This window comes from Lissotriton helveticus, chromosome 7, assembly GCF_964261635.1.
Source record: "Lissotriton helveticus chromosome 7, aLisHel1.1, whole genome shotgun sequence".
In the NCBI taxonomy this organism is placed as follows: Eukaryota; Metazoa; Chordata; class Amphibia; order Caudata; family Salamandridae; genus Lissotriton; species Lissotriton helveticus.
Window position 1 is genome coordinate 1230423875 of NC_136068.1, and position 16572 is coordinate 1230440446.

At 43.3% G+C, this 16572-nt stretch overlaps 1 protein-coding gene across 2 annotated transcripts in view; it reads right to left on the reverse strand.

Moving 5' to 3' along the window:
• The window catches only part of TOM1L1 (target of myb1 like 1 membrane trafficking protein), a 653197-nt gene that overhangs the window by 483581 nt on the left and 153044 nt on the right, over positions 1–16572 (reverse strand). For both annotated transcript variants that reach the window (XM_078654420.1, XM_078654421.1), the window contains one exon: positions 13280–13384. In XM_078654420.1, coding sequence (XP_078510546.1) covers positions 13280–13384 — 105 coding nt within the window. The remainder of the gene's footprint in view (positions 1–13279; positions 13385–16572) is intronic.

The following is a 16572-nucleotide window of genomic DNA, read 5'->3' on the forward strand; positions in this document are numbered from 1 at the left end:
TTTTGAAGAAAAGTTCCTGAGAAGGTAGAGTTCAGCGAGACAAGGTAGCTGACGGGCATCCAAGGAGGAGGCATTATCATCGGGGAGTTGCTGGACATAGTCACTGTATAGTATTCTACATTCGGAATTGAATCGGAAATCTTCAGCTGCAGGCTGTAGCTAATGAGTGTTCCACAAGGCGGGATACACTTTCTGTGGGGTTCAAGATTTGTTGCTGCTGAAAAGAATGTAGCGGAAGCTGCACGAATCTAGGCAGACCGGCGATGCACGGGTCGGTGAGCAGGTAGGTCCCAGTTTACTCACAGCTCCCAACCCACTTTTTGGTTGAAATTTTTCTACGTACTAAGTTTCAGATTATTGAAGGAGGAACATCTTTAGCATGACTTCCATGGTTCTGGGCCTAGTTGGGCACAAGGAATAGGGTTAGGACTCACCCCAGGCAGAGGCCAGGTGCAGGATTCAAGGTTTCTTGGGCTTGTTATGTTCCGTAGCTCACACAAGAAGCCAGCCAACTAGCCCTTGGATTCACTGTGTTACTAGCAATTGGGATTATGCAGCAAGGCAGGCCTTGAGCAGCATGGAAGTCCACTGAGGTACAAACTAGGTCTCAAGCAGCATGCCAGTCCTGTGAAGCACAAGGCAGTTCATCTGGGGGTCCTACGCAGGTCTGGGAATGTACTGAAGAGTTAGTCTGGAGGTCCAATATTTATACCTATGCCATCCCTTCAAGTGGAAAAAACTTCTAAGCTATCCCTGATATGGTTCCAGAAAAATAAGTCCCACCCATGACCAGGCTCCAAGTGATCTAGGGTGCTAAAAGGCTGGTGTGAACATATTTTGTGGGTGTGCTGGAGGAAGGTTTTTCAAATGTAAGTGGGGCAGGAATTAGCCCTGCCCCACCCATCCTAGCCAAAATGGCCCAACCTATGGGATAGTCCCCCTTTGTCTTACTATCTGGGAGGAATAAACACAGGCCAGCTATTCAAAGTCATATGACCCAGGATACAAGCTGCAGGCACCAAATGGTTAGGACAAGAAAATTACATCTTTCTAAAAGTAGCATTTCCAGAATTGTGACTTTACCATTAAAGAGGAATTTAAATGACAATTCTTTTGAGAACAAATACAACATTTTATCCTATTTCCAAACAAAAGTTAGCACTTAATAATTGTAATAATGTAATAATGTAACCCAATGTTATCCTATGAGAGGTAGGCATCACAACAGTAAAAAACTAATTTGGACGTTTTTCAGTATCAGGACATGTAAACCCCTAAAAAACACGGCCTTCCTTTAAATACAACGCACCCTGCCATATTGGCTGTTTAGGGCCTATCATAGGGGTGAAGTGAAGTGTATGTATTAAAAAGGGAGTTTTTTTCTGGCAAAAGATGTATTTGGCTAGTTAGAATTGGGAGTTTAAAACTGCACACACAGGATGCAATGGCAGGCCTAAGATGTTTAAAGTGATACTCAAGTTGGTGCCACATTAAGTGCTGCAGGCCCACTAGTAGCATTTAATTTAATTTACAGGTCCTGGGTACATGTGGTACAATTTTACTAGGAACCTATATGTAAATTAAATGTGGCAATTGTTTGGAAGGTGGGCAGGTCTAACCATTAGTAAGGCAGTTATTCATCACTTGGAACCCTCAAGTCCAATTGCATGTGATCAGCAACCTATTACACCAAGTCATCGTTTTTATTAACTTCTCATACACATTTGTAACCCCACTGTTCCCCATCTCTTTCCTTGAGCCACCACAAAAGTAGTGTAGGATATATGAAACCCAAGGTTTAGCCAATACAGGACAATCATTAGGATTTTGCTTGTTGCTGGTGTTGCCAATGGTCACCACTCCTGCAAGTGTAGACATCTTCCATTCTTCCTTTAATCTATCTTTATGCACTCATTTAATGTGTTTGATCAGCTTCAATAATGTGTTTGAGAAGTTAGCGCCAGACCTTTGAAACTGACTTTCATTTGTACGAGTGATGGGTATTTGCTAACCAAGCGCAAGAACAAATATTACTACAGATCTAGTATGAAAGTATGTACATAATGTGTAGTTGGATCTGTCCACACATGTATCAGTTAGGCCATAGCAATGGAACATTTGTTTGTTATATCTATGTATTAATGTTCCTGAAAATGAATGTCTCAGAAAGTTATATGTCCGAGCCCTTCAAATGCAGAAAAGGCAAGGTTACAGTAATCGTGACATGAATGTACTTCTTTGTAATACAGCATGAATGACACACTTGTTTCAGTTAATTCACTGCACCAGTTATTTGGAAACCAGGAGCTGTATTTCCCTTAGTGAAGCTTTCCGAGGTGTCATGTACTGTCCGAGAGTACTGTTTATTAAAGTGTTCAGAACTTTCATATAATAATGCAGCAGGCTCTGGTTCTGACTTCCTGTTATCTAACTTAAAGTAGTTAAATGTTTGCTTACAAAAGTTGATTCTAACATATTTTCTTAACTTATGTGCTCCTGAGACTTTAGGAAATAGTTCTTTCCTTTGTGCTCCCACTGTTAATTTGGGCCCAAGGATACAAACTTACCTTCCTTGGGGATGGGGAGTGAGATTGTATTTTGCAACAGTTTGCATGTAGTTTGGTGCCTGCAGCGCACAGCCTTGCGAACTGTACGCAGTTCTTGAAACGTATTATTGAATCCCTAGAAGCCAATTTATAGTGTTTTTTTTACACTAGTGTCTTGAGTTGATGCCTTTTGGTGTTCAGACAGCACTTTATGGTTTGTTTTGTAAAAAGGTGGTTTCTGGGTTTACCATTGAGACTGCATGAATTCTATTCAATGGTAGGAATTCAGTGGGGAAACTATCTCGAGAGAGTCAACGTTGGTGCATCAGACTCTTATCTACATTGGTGCCCGGTGGTGTGAAGTTATGTTCTGAACCAAACAGGACATCCAAGGTGCTGACCTTGGTCACTTGAAGAGTGTCTTTGGTTAGAATCTATGACCCAAGTGAAGGACAGTGCTTTGACTCTTGCTGTAAGCATGTTGAACACCTCTAGAATGTATTTGCTCAAGCATATTCTGCTTTCAGAGACTGAGTAATGGAGGTGTTTCAGTCATTTCTAGCAGCTCCTCTGAGTTTCTGTTCCATCTCCCAATTAAAGATGAATTTAGTTATCTCCTGCATATTTTGGTGTATGGTGGGGCTCAAAGATCCTCCTTCTTTTAAACAAACTTATAAATCTACACCACAGCTCACCTACCAAGCATGTGTGTAGTTTTACAGCTGGTAGGCATTCACATAGATTCAACTACCACTGATTTTCAGGCATGTCTCTGGAAAACGTTTGTAAAATTATTTTGTATGTGAGAATATACATGCAGATATTTTGACATATAAAAACAAGCAAGTAATTTTTTCCTCCCCTAAGTAAGTATTTTGCCTCTTGGAGAAATCTCTTCCCTAACAACCCCGGAATTTCTGGAGAGTTCCCTCCAGATCCCGCTCTCCAAAGGGAATTCATTTTGCCCTTGAAAGCAGTAAAGTATGAACATTTCCAAAGCAAGAAAGGGTCAGGAAAAGCTTTCTGACAACCCACAACCAAGTAAGTTTGTGGCATACACAAAGTTCCAAAGAATTCCCATCCCAGAAGGTCGACTCCTAAACTGCATGAAAAGGTTTACTAAGACATAAACGTCAATGTGAGCAAGCCCTTTCAGGAGGGCATAACGTGATTTTGTGAACTACAAAGATGGGTTTGTAATTGCACTTGAACTTACATGTGCACATATCTTTCTGAATCAGGCCCATGTAGTCTAGCTAATGGGTACGTGGATACATGTAAAAAAGGACTAAGGACAGGAAGGGTAACTAAATTGAGGGACTTACTAGCTCTGCCTAAGTGTTAGAATAGGAGTGGGTTATTTGGCTTATTGGAAAGGATTGTACTGGTTCCAGGGTTATCCATTAATTCCAGCCCATTCACAGATGTGCTCATTTAGGATCTGGTTGTCAACTAAGTCTTAGATGGGTGACACCTCTAGTCGCATTGAGGCTGCTAGATGGGGTCCTAGAAGACTACTGTTTTCATCCTGGGCCCAGGAGCGGAGTTCGGGCAGCCCTGCTGAGCCGGTAAATCACGTTGGATGCCGGAAAGAACATCATGACTGCAAGATGGTGGCTGGTGTACTCAAGGTGTGGGGCTGGAGCTACTAAGGACCTGTGAGGGCACGGGCGGTCCCTGGCACGGGGCAAGGGCGGACCGTGACCCCCCCTGCCGGTACTGGGAGCTGTCGGTGCTTGTCTAATGGAAGCATTGGGCGAGAGCACCATTGCTGCAGCTAACGCAAGCCCGGTCGCTGTATGCAAAACAGGAGACGCAGCCGCGGCAGAGCTGCCGGTCCTGGTCGGGAGCTCAGGAATGTTTACAACTGGGAACGGAGGTGAGCGGTTGATGTTCCGCCGCAGCTATGCAATAATGGTCTTGTGGTTGCCAGCGAGCATTGTTTGGGCGGCCTGACCCTAAGATGGCGACCATTTGTGAGGTACGAGGAGTGCCTCACCTTCCCCCATTGGGCTGCGCAATGGAGTCTTGTAGCTTGGACAAGTATTTCTGATGCGGTGCCTGTTGATTATTAGGGATTGAACTGTTGCTGGCCCAATTCTCGCTAGCACCACTTTTTCTCATGGGCGCTGAGCCTGTCCCTAAGATGACGCCTGTGTTTTAATGACTTGGCGTGTTTTACAAATGATATGATTGTCCATAACTGTTTCGCGGCTGTCCCCTGGCCATTTCAGATGCGTTGACTGCTGATGGGGAGGTGCGCTTCATTGGAATGACTTTCTCCTCCACGACGATCTTTGTGGGATGGGTGCCTGTCCCTAAGATGGCGCCCATGACTCTGTTCTTGGCGCTTGCAATGAGGGCTGTGGCCATCTGGTGGTATTGATATTGGGCGATTCACTTCCCTGTTGCTCCAGGCTGGGGGACTCTTTCATCTACACTGCCAGTTTCCTGGTAGACTAGCCTGCAAAGTTTTTGTCATATCCCTGAAATGGGGGCCAGAGTCTGCGTGCTCCTAGCGCTGAGTGGGCTTCGACCAGCTGGGGAGAGATGAGTACCGGATAGCTGGAGGTTGCGGCAGGCGGCATTCCCCAATACCACCTGAGACTGGTGTGGCTGATGGAACTTTGACTATGCCCTCTGGCAGAAACCTTATATGTTTCATTGATCGCGGTGCCCGAGCAACATGGCCGATGCCCGGTGGAGCTGTTTTGGCATTTGTAGAGGAGATTGACTTTGGTTTCACCTCCTTAGCCATCACCTACCCAGCCGGATATTGGACATTGGTATTCCTCGTCTCTCCGCTGTGTTTCCTTTCCCTCCCCTGCCTTCTACCTGCGGTAGCCTGCAGATTACTCCCCTTTCCAGCCGTACATAACCTTGTTTGTTTTTCTCCTACCCCCCCTGTCGCGAACCCTCACCCCCCAACCTCATTTATGCTCCAGATAACTTGTGTATGTTTTTTATTTTATGATATGATAACGAATGTAACTTTGCTCAACTTGTTCTTATGTAAAGCTCTCAGATACCTCTGGGAGCAGCCAGCGCTATATAAAACAAACAAATAAATAAATAAATAAAATGGTCTCCATCAGAAAGTCAGGGTGGATTTCTGTCAATATCAACTCTGTTACACTCACTGGCCCTAAACTTGACTGGATGTCATAAAGGATGTTATGGATATCAAACTACTCCTTGAGTTGTACAGTTTCCTCCTCTTCAGGATCTTGCTTGACACAGTGGGTTTATTTTGGAGGATAACAATTAGTATTTTTACTACTGATCTTACAATAGCATATTCTGTGAGATCTGGAAATGTGCCATCGAATAAAAACCACTAGCCATCAAGAACATTATTGGGTAGGAGTGTTGATGAAATCTTTGAATCCAGAAACTGGTTCTACTTGCTTTGTTGATGCTTTCATCATCCTGACTATGCCTCATCTTGTGATGGGACAATCACTTTAAAGATAGGGAAGGTGTTACTCCGTTCCAATCATTTGGAATTGCAAGGTTTTGTGAATTCTCTATTTTGTTCACAGTGTTTCACCGTTTGATAACGTTTGACATGAAACATGTAGGTTTGTATTGTGTTGTTCTGATTAAGCAGGAGAAGACGAAATTCTGATTGAGCAGAATAGACTATGTGCTTTTGGAATATTTTATATCCTAAAAGATCTGGACAAATTGTGCAGTAAACATATTACTCCATTAATCGCATGTAGTAACATTTTTTACTTAATTGACTGGATTGTGACAGATTCTGGAGATTGATCAAGTGCAATCTGTCTGCGTCAGTCATAGATTTCTGTCATACTTTTCCTAATGTTATTCCCTCTTGACTTGTAGTAGCTAAGGACAACATAATTTACCTGACCCATAGGAATTGTGAGCTATGCAGAAGCACTGCAGATCTGTTTTCGTTTTGCTGAGTTATTTTACTGTTTAAAACAGCTGAAAACTTTGGAGGAAACTGCAAGGAAGATGGAGAATTACTGGTTGAATCTAACATGCAAGAGTCAACAGATTCAATGGTATTGTTAATTCCGGTGGTGCATTTAAACTGATGTTGGTCTGTAGAACTAAGGGTACTAATAACGAGGAATGAGTTTGGAGGTTTATCTAGGAATGTGGTGTTTTTTACTGGTTGGTGGTAGATAACTGTTAAGGTTAGTGAGCCATACAGGCAGGAAAGAGAAGGAAGCCAAAACTGTACAAACGGTGGGGCACATAAACAATACAATCTAGCCAGTGAGTGATTTGGCTGTGCTTTTCTGGCTTGGCTATGCTTTTCTGGTTCTGCTCCATATTATTCATAGAAACAGGGCCAGCTTAACAATTTTTGGATGGGTACACTGTCACGAATGTGATGGATATCTCATTCTGCTTATTAGAACTGCATTAGGATATAATCCATTTGTAATAAGGCAGACAGGATATCCATCACATTTGTGAAGGAGTACTCATCTGCCATACTCTAAATCAGGTACATAAATCAGGTACATAGCCCCCCGAATTGAAACATTGTTCTAACTGCCTTAAAAACCTTAACGCTAATTGTCTTTATTTGAAGTTAAGGAAGGAACTATGAACAGTGTTTCTCTCTAGGCCTCAAACATCCATCATGACATTCTAAGGTTAAATTTATTCATGAGCTGCAGAAATGTAATATAGTTCAACAGTTCGATGAGTATTCAGACTATGTTAACCTTGAAACATGCTTGTTATTTTCACACAGTCAAAAAATATCACACCCTGACATAGAAATCACTCTGCTTTGGTGATAAGTTAAACATGCCAAAAATCACACCACACTTTGCTATTTCTTAGGGTTGAGCCAGTGAGTGCATGCCCTAGCACATACGTCTTGCTTGTAAGGCACTGTTGTATAGGAAAAGGGCTTGGAACCCACCCACTGCTGCAGCCTCCTTAATTGGTCACTGTAGATATAACATAATGTCTTGTCACTTCAGTGGAGCAGGGACCAAGTGCATATTAATTCAAGGTAATTCTGTGCCCATCTGCTGCTCTCGAAGGGATTGAGATACTATTTCTCACCTATTCCCACTTCCCGCTGCTCGCTTTTTTCTTGTATCATATAGCCATGACCATAACTGGACCCGAAGGCATTGAAGTGCTTTACAAGTGCACCAGTTACATTACACATTAATTTAATGAATTCTACTTTAAGCGATTTGCACAGGATCACTGTACATTGGGCCATTGCCGAGACTCTAACCTGGTTCTCCAGTTCTGAAGCTCTGGTCATTGCACCGCGTCCTTCTTCCCCCTTTCACCCACTCTTACTTCATCAGACTACTTTTCTGCTTTCTGACACTCAAACGCTCACCTAGATGGCCAGCAAAGGGCAGGGTGGGCTCTGCTGTAAACTCGCTCACCTTCTTGCTCCCAATAAGCACCAGTTACCACAAGTTCACATTAATTGCATTATTTGTTTGTGATTTGTCTAGGAGCACCACGTACACTACAGAAGTTAACATCAGATAAGCTGACAAAGAGGCTCTTCCCCCCAACCCAATACTTCTACATTTGGCGTCTTTTCTACTTTCGGATGCTCCCGCACCTGCCTAGATGGCATACAAAAGGCGGGGAGCACTCTGCTATTAACACCACCCCCTTTTTGTAATTATTTTGGCCACCATGAGTGTGGAAGGGTATGCTCAGACATGAGTCCCTTGCTCATTGCACCATCAGGATTCAAGCAAGCCGGGCCGAAGACGGCTGTAATGCCAGAAACCGGTCCCCGGAAGCTTGTTTCCTTTCCAGTGAAGAATTGGCTTGGTAGTTTGGTCTGCCCTGTTCCCATGATGCACTGGGCCAGGGACAGACTAATTTGCATATAGCCAGGTTCTGAACTGGGATGGTGCAGTGAGCTAAAAAACGGTGATGGATCAAGCCCTGATCTGTTGACTGGGTAGGAGTGTTCTGATTAACTCAGATACTCTGTCCATCACCACCCCCTTTTTGTAATTATTTTGGCCACCATGAGTGTGGAAGGGTATGCTCAGACATGAGTCCCTTGCTCATTGCACCATCAGGATTCAAGCAAGCCGGGCCGAAGACGGCTGTAATGCCAGAAACCGGTCCCCGGAAGCTTGTTTCCTTTCCAGTGAAGAATTGGCTTGGTAGTTTGGTCTGCCCTGTTCCCATGATGCACTGGGCCAGGGACAGACTAATTTGCATATAGCCAGGTTCTGAACTGGGATGGTGCAGTGAGCTAAAAAACGGTGATGGATCAAGCCCTGATCTGTTGACTGGGTAGGAGTGTTCTGATTAACTCAGATACTCTGTCCATCACCATCCCCTTTTTGTAATTATTTTGGCCACCATGAGTGTGGAAGGGTATGCTCAGACATGAGTCCCTTGCTCATTGCACCATCAGGATTCAAGCAAGCCGGGCCGAAGACGGCTGTAATGCCAGAAACCGGTCCCCGGAAGCTTGTTTCCTTTCCAGTGAAGAATTGGCTTGGTAGTTTGGTCTGCCCTGTTCCCATGATGCACTGGGCCAGGGACAGACTAATTTGCATATAGCCAGGTTCTGAACTGGGATGGTGCAGTGAGCTAAAAAACGGTGATGGATCAAGCCCTGATCTGTTGACTGGGTAGGAGTGTTCTGATTAACTCAGATACTCTGTCCATCACCACCCCCTTTTTGTAATTATTTTGGCCACCATGAGTGTGGAAGGGTATGCTCAGACATGAGTCCCTTGCTCATTGCACCATCAGGATTTAAGCAAGCCGGGCCGAAGACGGCTGTAATGCCAGAAACCGGTCCCCGGAAGCTTGTTTCCTTTCCAGTGAAGAATTGGCTTGGTAGTTTGGTCTGCCCTGTTCCCATGATGCACTGGGCCAGGGACAGACTAATTTGCATATAGCCAGGTTCTGAACTGGGATGGTGCAGTGAGCTAAAAAACGGTGATGGATCAAGCCCTGATCTGTTGACTGGGTAGGAGTGTTCTGATTAACTCAGATACTCTGTCCATCACCACCCCCTTTTTGTAATTACCTTCTTTGTTAAGGGCTGATGCTCTGTTTTGCTTGGTGTAAAAAGACCTCTGCTCAGATTTGAACAGGTGATTGAGGTGTTTCATGTGTGTAAACAGACGCTTTGGGACGCAATATATGCGGGTTGCTTTGAAATCTGAACAGTAAGTTAAGAGTTTCAGTCACAATCTGTGAGACAGAGCAGGATCTGTTCTTCGACATCATGGAGTGGTACATTTTCACAAGTTTAATTCTTGCTCTGTGTGCATTTCACTAGATATTCGTTATGTTTTTTCCTACTCCTAGATCACTTGTGTTTATGCTGCTCAACATATTTTTCTAGAATATTAAAACTTTTTAGTTGTTCTGTTTATAATATTTTAATTGAGTTGTTTATTTCTTGCATCAAAACATGTCTTCTTGTCCTTCACGTTTTCAACTTGATAGTGAATTACTCTTTTCCTTGCTGTACTGCAATTAGTAAACGTATCACTGCCCCCCCTATCAGCTCTTACAAGTGGTCTCTCTCCCACCTTTAATTGATAGTCACTCTTAAACACATCCAGTGGACCTAACTCCTATTTAGGGGTGGGTGGAGCTTGCGGAGTTGCACTACGCAGAATTCAGCGGAATTGCATAAAACTCAGTGGAATTCCAGGGAGTTCCGCTCAACCCTACATAATACTATGTAGCTCCTTTGATGAGATTTTCGCCCATGAGAAGCACAACCAACTCAACTGCTCACACAGCCACCGATATTGGGACGCATAAAGCTTAGAAATTTTACTCACCCACACTTGCCTCCCCGAATGTGTAGGTCTTGTCGGAACCCGTTCGCCTGCAAGCGATCATGGTAGCGTTGTGCAGCCCTGAAAGAAAGACTGCACCAGTGGTTGCATGCATGCCGGGTACACAGCCTCCTGGTTAGGGGTCATAGCTCCAAAACGAAAAGTGCCGTCTTGTCCCATAGTGAGCTCCCATGGTCCCACCTGCTGACAAGGCTGGTTTCCATGGAGCACCTCAAGGGGGAGCAGCGACCACACACGCACAGATACCTACACTGGACTCTGATCTGCTGGAAGCTCTGACCCATGGTGCCGTTGTCAATAACCAAGAAGAAGAAATTTAAACATCCCAACTAGAAGAGAGATGCCAGCAATGGAACCAAACAACACAGTCGATGCACCATACCAGCACCGTAGACATGGAAGTCAGGCTGCACCAAGGGGTCAACAAAGAAGGAGAAAACAGGTGAAGACAGACCATTGATGCCTATAGAAGACAGACTAACTTAGGCTCGGGACTACCGTATGTATACATTCTGTGCATGTTTGCATGATTTCTCTCACTAAATTTAAGCCATTGTCACAGCCATGTTTTCTTGTGCCTATCATACACCGGACAGGAAAACATAAAATCAATTTCTGACTCATCACAATGAAGGCAATTAAAACAGTTACCAGTCTAATAAAGAGACTGCCACATGACTGAATAAATGTACCTAACGAGAATATTTACAAACAGATATATTATGAAGTGCTTTTGCCATTGAGCATTTTACATTAATTAATAATGTTAAAACAGAGGCACACATTTTAAGCATCAAGAAAAACTCAGTGGAGGAATGGATTAATGCGGACTAAGATGGCCACGCTCTGCTGAATCTACAGTCCGGTCTTGTCTAAATGGCTGTGTTCGACTCACTCAGGTGGCGGTACATGATGGGAGTTTACAGGACGAAGGCTATGTCAGACTTACTGCTGAGGGAGACTGCAGGAAAGACGGCCTTCCTAGTAGAGCCTCCGTGTTCAGTCATGTATATGTAATTTTAAAACAAAATACAGCAAATCATTAATTATCTCTTCAGACCATGACCCTACCAAGTTTCAGTTACCAATCAGTGGGCCAGCACTGGTAAACTCCACTACACTACATGGGAGGCAGAGTTTTTTTCCTCAAACTCCACGTTCCAAGCGAAGCACGTAGTAAAAAAGACTTTTCAAGCTCCGCCCAGCTGAGTGGAGGTCACCGCCTACCACTACTACTATTCCCTCCACTTCAGAACATCGCCTAGTTCTTGTGTTGGGTACAGTTAATCTTGGAACCTTTGCCTCACAGCAAGCATTCAATGCTGGGCGCCGGCCCGAGACTACCTCCGCTTGTTGTTGATGACAATCAGAGGTCCGCTATATGCCTCTATCTTTCGTACCGCCCTGTTCTTGCGATATCCACACCCGACAAATTTGTGGGTCTGGACTCTGCATTTCAAGCCTCCCGCTTTCAGATCTACATACAGTCCAACCATCTCCTCTGATCCTGCTGCATTCCTCTGTTTCACCTGCTGTTCAAATCCTCCACCTGGCATAAACAAGCACTCTTTCTGAGGAATCACACATTTTCTGCCCGATAATACTGTGTAAACATGACAGTTTTGTTCATGCTGTGCAATATGAGCATTGTGGACTTTGGCAATAATTTGTAGCCAAGAGGATAGCATCATGGATACTGTGCAGCACTGCTAAACATAATAATAAAAAGGTACTATTGTGCATCTAGTGCTAATGCACTTTAAAAAAAGGTGCACTGGCTGGGTCATAATGATTTTTTTAAATGAGTTCTAGAAACACTGCAAAGCATCCATGATTCTGTAGAGCAGGGCTACAAAACATTGCCAAAGCTAATAGCTCTCATAGGCAAGTAATATTGGCTTTGCCAATGCTTTTTAAATTTGCTGCAATGTTGTGTCCCAAAAAGTGCTACTAAGGAAATTCGATAAAAACACTGTTGCAATCAAATCAACAAGCAATAAACGTAGATAGTAACAATGGTTGTGTTTCATAAATATAGTATTGTTTCCCACGGTAGACATATCAATTGCTTTGATTTTGTGTGTTGTATTTCTTCAAATGATTCTACATACTTCTAACGAGAAGATTAACTTTGTAGGTCAATGTATAAAAAATGAAGCAAGGAGGCAAAGCTTCAAATCCCAGTTTTCCAACCTAATCAAACTTTCATGAAATTGAGCAATCTAGTTTATGTCTTTATGCCCTATTTGCATACCTTATCTGCCAGCATTTGAAACATCAAGGGGTCTATTAACAGACGTGTCACACAGTGAAGCACAGCAAGTCACCGTATTCCAGGCACTGCAGCGTATTCCTGCCTTTTCCCTTGTGTAGGTGCCCTTTAGGCAGCCTAGCGCCAACGCATGCACTCTTGAACTATGAAGCAAGTGCACCTATGTTGTATGCAGGATTGTTTTTGTGCGTATAGGGGCATCTTGCACAAAAACAATCCTGAGAGGCATATTCATCTTTCTATATGCATAGAAAGAGAAATAAACAAGGAGTAATAAAGACATTTCTCCTTGTTACGCCTCTCCTTAGAAGGCGTATCTTTTCGGTGCAGGCCTTCCCAGGGCACAGATTGGTGATGCGTTGCCTTACTTCGATGAGTGGTCTTGCGTCGCAACATAAATCACACATAAGGTGCGCGTCGTTCTTGCACCACGTTGCGTGGTGCAAGAGCAATACAAACCAGCTCCTAAATAGGCCCCAAAAGTAGGTTTAGCCTTAGAAATATCAGAGTTCTCTGCATGTATCCTACTTGTTTCCTAAATGATGCTGAAGAGAGGTTAAGTTATTTTGCACTCAATATTTGCTCCTACTGAAAGAAATAAATATTATGAAGATATCAATATACATTTAGACAATATTTTTATGTACCTGTTCGGGAGCCAGCAATACTGTAGATGATGCAGGAGGACGGTCTACTGGACATGTTTTCGACTGATTACAGGACAGAGGTTGCTTGGCGTTCTGCGGTGAACTCTATGGACATAATGTTAAAGTTAAGTAACTTTATAATAAACTTTTAGAGTTAACTTTCCTTGACAATTTTGTAATGTTTCAACCAATGAATATTTTAGAAATAACAAAAGACCTTCCTCCTCAGTAATATTCACACACCAAGAGGCTTGTTCTCAAGAAATGAAGACATATAGGCAGATTAATACTTGTGCTTCAGATTTCAGTGGATTTCTGCATGCATCACAATTCAGAGTACCGGGTCGACTCAAAGAAAACTATGATTTTCATACTTTTTCTTGTGTGTATGCCTCTCATCCCTAAAACTGTAGAACATGTACTGGGGCGTGATTTAGAGTTGATGTGCATTTTCAAATGTTCCTCATTTTCGTCCCACATAAAAAATATTTTCTCAAATGAAGAAAACCTTTGTACCAAAAAATCCATGGGGGAAGGGATCACTTGTCCTGAGTAACCAGGGTTTTGTAATGTAAACGTTTCCGGTTCCGATAAAAAAAGCCCTCATATACGTACCAAGGCTCGAATGGCGGTGTATCTTGATTCTTCGCCTTTATGTTAGCCACGTGACAGCATCATCATCGGGTTTAATTGTATGCTTCCTCCACCCGGAGGTAGACCACTGGTTAGTGCAGTAGTGATTAGTGATAAGAAAAATTGGGGTGTTCAATAAAAAGGCTTCTGTGACCAGTTAAAGTGAATTTAATTAATGCTGGAGAAAGTGTAGGAAGCCGCACTTACTGATGTCCATAAAAAGGTCAACATGTTTCAGCCACTAATTGCCCATAAGGGGTCAGGTTGGCTTTCTTCAGGACCTAGGCATAGATTTATCAAGCGAAATTGCGATCGCAATAGCTGCGAAACAGTGATTGCGATTGCAATTTCCGCTTCCGCAATTCAACAAGAACAAAAGCATCAAATAGCGAATTCGCAAATCAAAAAATCACAAACCCCATGTGGAACCCCCTTTGCGATTCATTGGTAAATGCGCACATTTACCAATGACCTTTTCCGAGATGCATCATACAAAAACATTTGTATTTCAGTCATGCTGCTCTGCTAGACTGCGGCCCAGGAGGAACTTCTTTTCTGCTCTGCTGTGCTGCCTGCTGCTGCTGCTGCCTTCTGCTCTGCTGAGGAAGAGGACTGGGCCCATCTCCCTTGAACTCAGAGTGACTCCAAGGGCTTGCTGGTTTGACCCCTGTTCTGAAGTCTCAGGGTCATCAAAGGCTACTTCCAACCCTGCAACAGCACATTGGATTCTGCAACTGTGAGTCCTGCCTTGCCAAGTGCTGCCAATCCAGTGCTGGGCCCTTGGTGGTCCCTTTTTCTGTGCTGACCCAACATAACCCACCCTACGACGACCTTGCCCCGATCAGAACTGTTGCGTTTCCTTTGGTGCAGATGCAGCTGCTGCTCAAAAACATCGCTTTAACGGACTGCACGGCTCGATGACAGCGGACTGCACAGCTGGATTATGATGCATCACCTGCATTTTTAAGGGGTTCATCGACAAAGCCTTTGCCGACTGTGCGGATCAGAAGTGACGCAATGGGTCCTCCAACAGTATCGACAGTGATGCATCGCCTCCTCTGCTCCTCACATCGAGTCATTGACATCTACGCTTCCTCCATCCAAGGTACTTTTTCAAGGGGACCTGCGGGAGTCCTGCTCTCCATCATGGTTGGCCTGAACTTGGGATTTACCCTGGTCTAGAGCATCCAGAAGTCCATGGTTGGTGCTTTATGACTTGAAGTACTATAATTTGATATAATCTTTAGAAATTCATAACTCTGTTTCTACTTATTGGATATTTATCATTTTATGGTGCATTCATTGTTTTACTATGTGTGTGTGTGTGTTGCACAAATACTTTACCATTGAGTTTTTAGATAAGCCTCACTGCTCTGTACGAAGCTACCAGGTTATCTTTTAGTGTGTATCTAGCTTACCCTGACTAGGATTGTGGTTCCGGCTTGGACAGGGTGCATACCTCTACCAACCGGAAACCCAATTTCTAACAGAAACAAAATGGAAAACGCAACAAAAGTGCAGGACCAAAATTCATGAAGAACTAACTGGCAGCAAGGGAGCTGAAACATTTAGGAATACTGCCAGGCACCTTAGCTGCAGAAAAAAGAACTATATTGCTGCTTTTACTCTCGTCTCAAAAGCAACATTGACATAAAAAACTGAAAGCATTTACTAAATCAGGAGTGCAAGGCATCTATCTCCATAGATCCTTCTCACGTAATACTGTATTCCTTTGCAACTTGAAACCAAGTCAATAATGATGCCCATAAGGCAAGCCACCGTCCAGCAGGCCCCAGTAGGCAAAAAATAATTGGTTTGCAATAATACTGCAAGTGATTGTCAAATGACTATTTGCGTGAAATCCACCCATTATATTTTTTATATTTGCTGAACACCTAAATGGCCAAATATATGCCCAATCTGGGATCCCTTGCTTGCTATGCCATATCCAAGAACACCTTACTGATGAGGCCCAAAAAGGCAGAAACAATCTATGGTTGCTTGTATTCCTTCTGGAGGGTACCGAGTCTGGCCATTGAGAATGGATTGTTCCCATAAGGAGCAGGATCTCTACTGATTCAGATAAGTCACGCCTCTGACTAAAGTGGCACAGTGCGTGAACAACAACTGGTTGAAATGCTACGGAGAGCAATAGCCACCAGTTTGGACTATGTAGAAGCTTTTCTCCCATCAACTTGTGTGTGCTTTATTTAACTCTAGATGACCACTAGAAACACATTTAAAGAGGTGCAGACTCTTTTGTCATCCTGGATCACTTTTAAATAAAATTCTATAAAATCTACGGAGGGTTTTCATTCTGCAGCCCACTTATAGGGCTTTATGTACGTTTCACCTATCACAAAATACATGAATTATTCTCAAACATATTAGGTTTCTCCCTTATCCTATCAATGTTTTATTGAATCGGCCCAGGAGAGAATTCAATAACACCAGCATAATTTGCATAATTTCCATGACTTCATGTTACACTTTATGCATGAAATACCATCACACCAAATGGCACAATTGAGGAGGCAGTGGTAAAAATCCTATTGCAGAGCAGCCAAACAAGGCGAACAAACAATCTGTTCTCTGCACTTGTGCTTCTTACTTACACTACTGTCAAGTGCCAGATTTGCATTTTGCGTTATTGAACATAA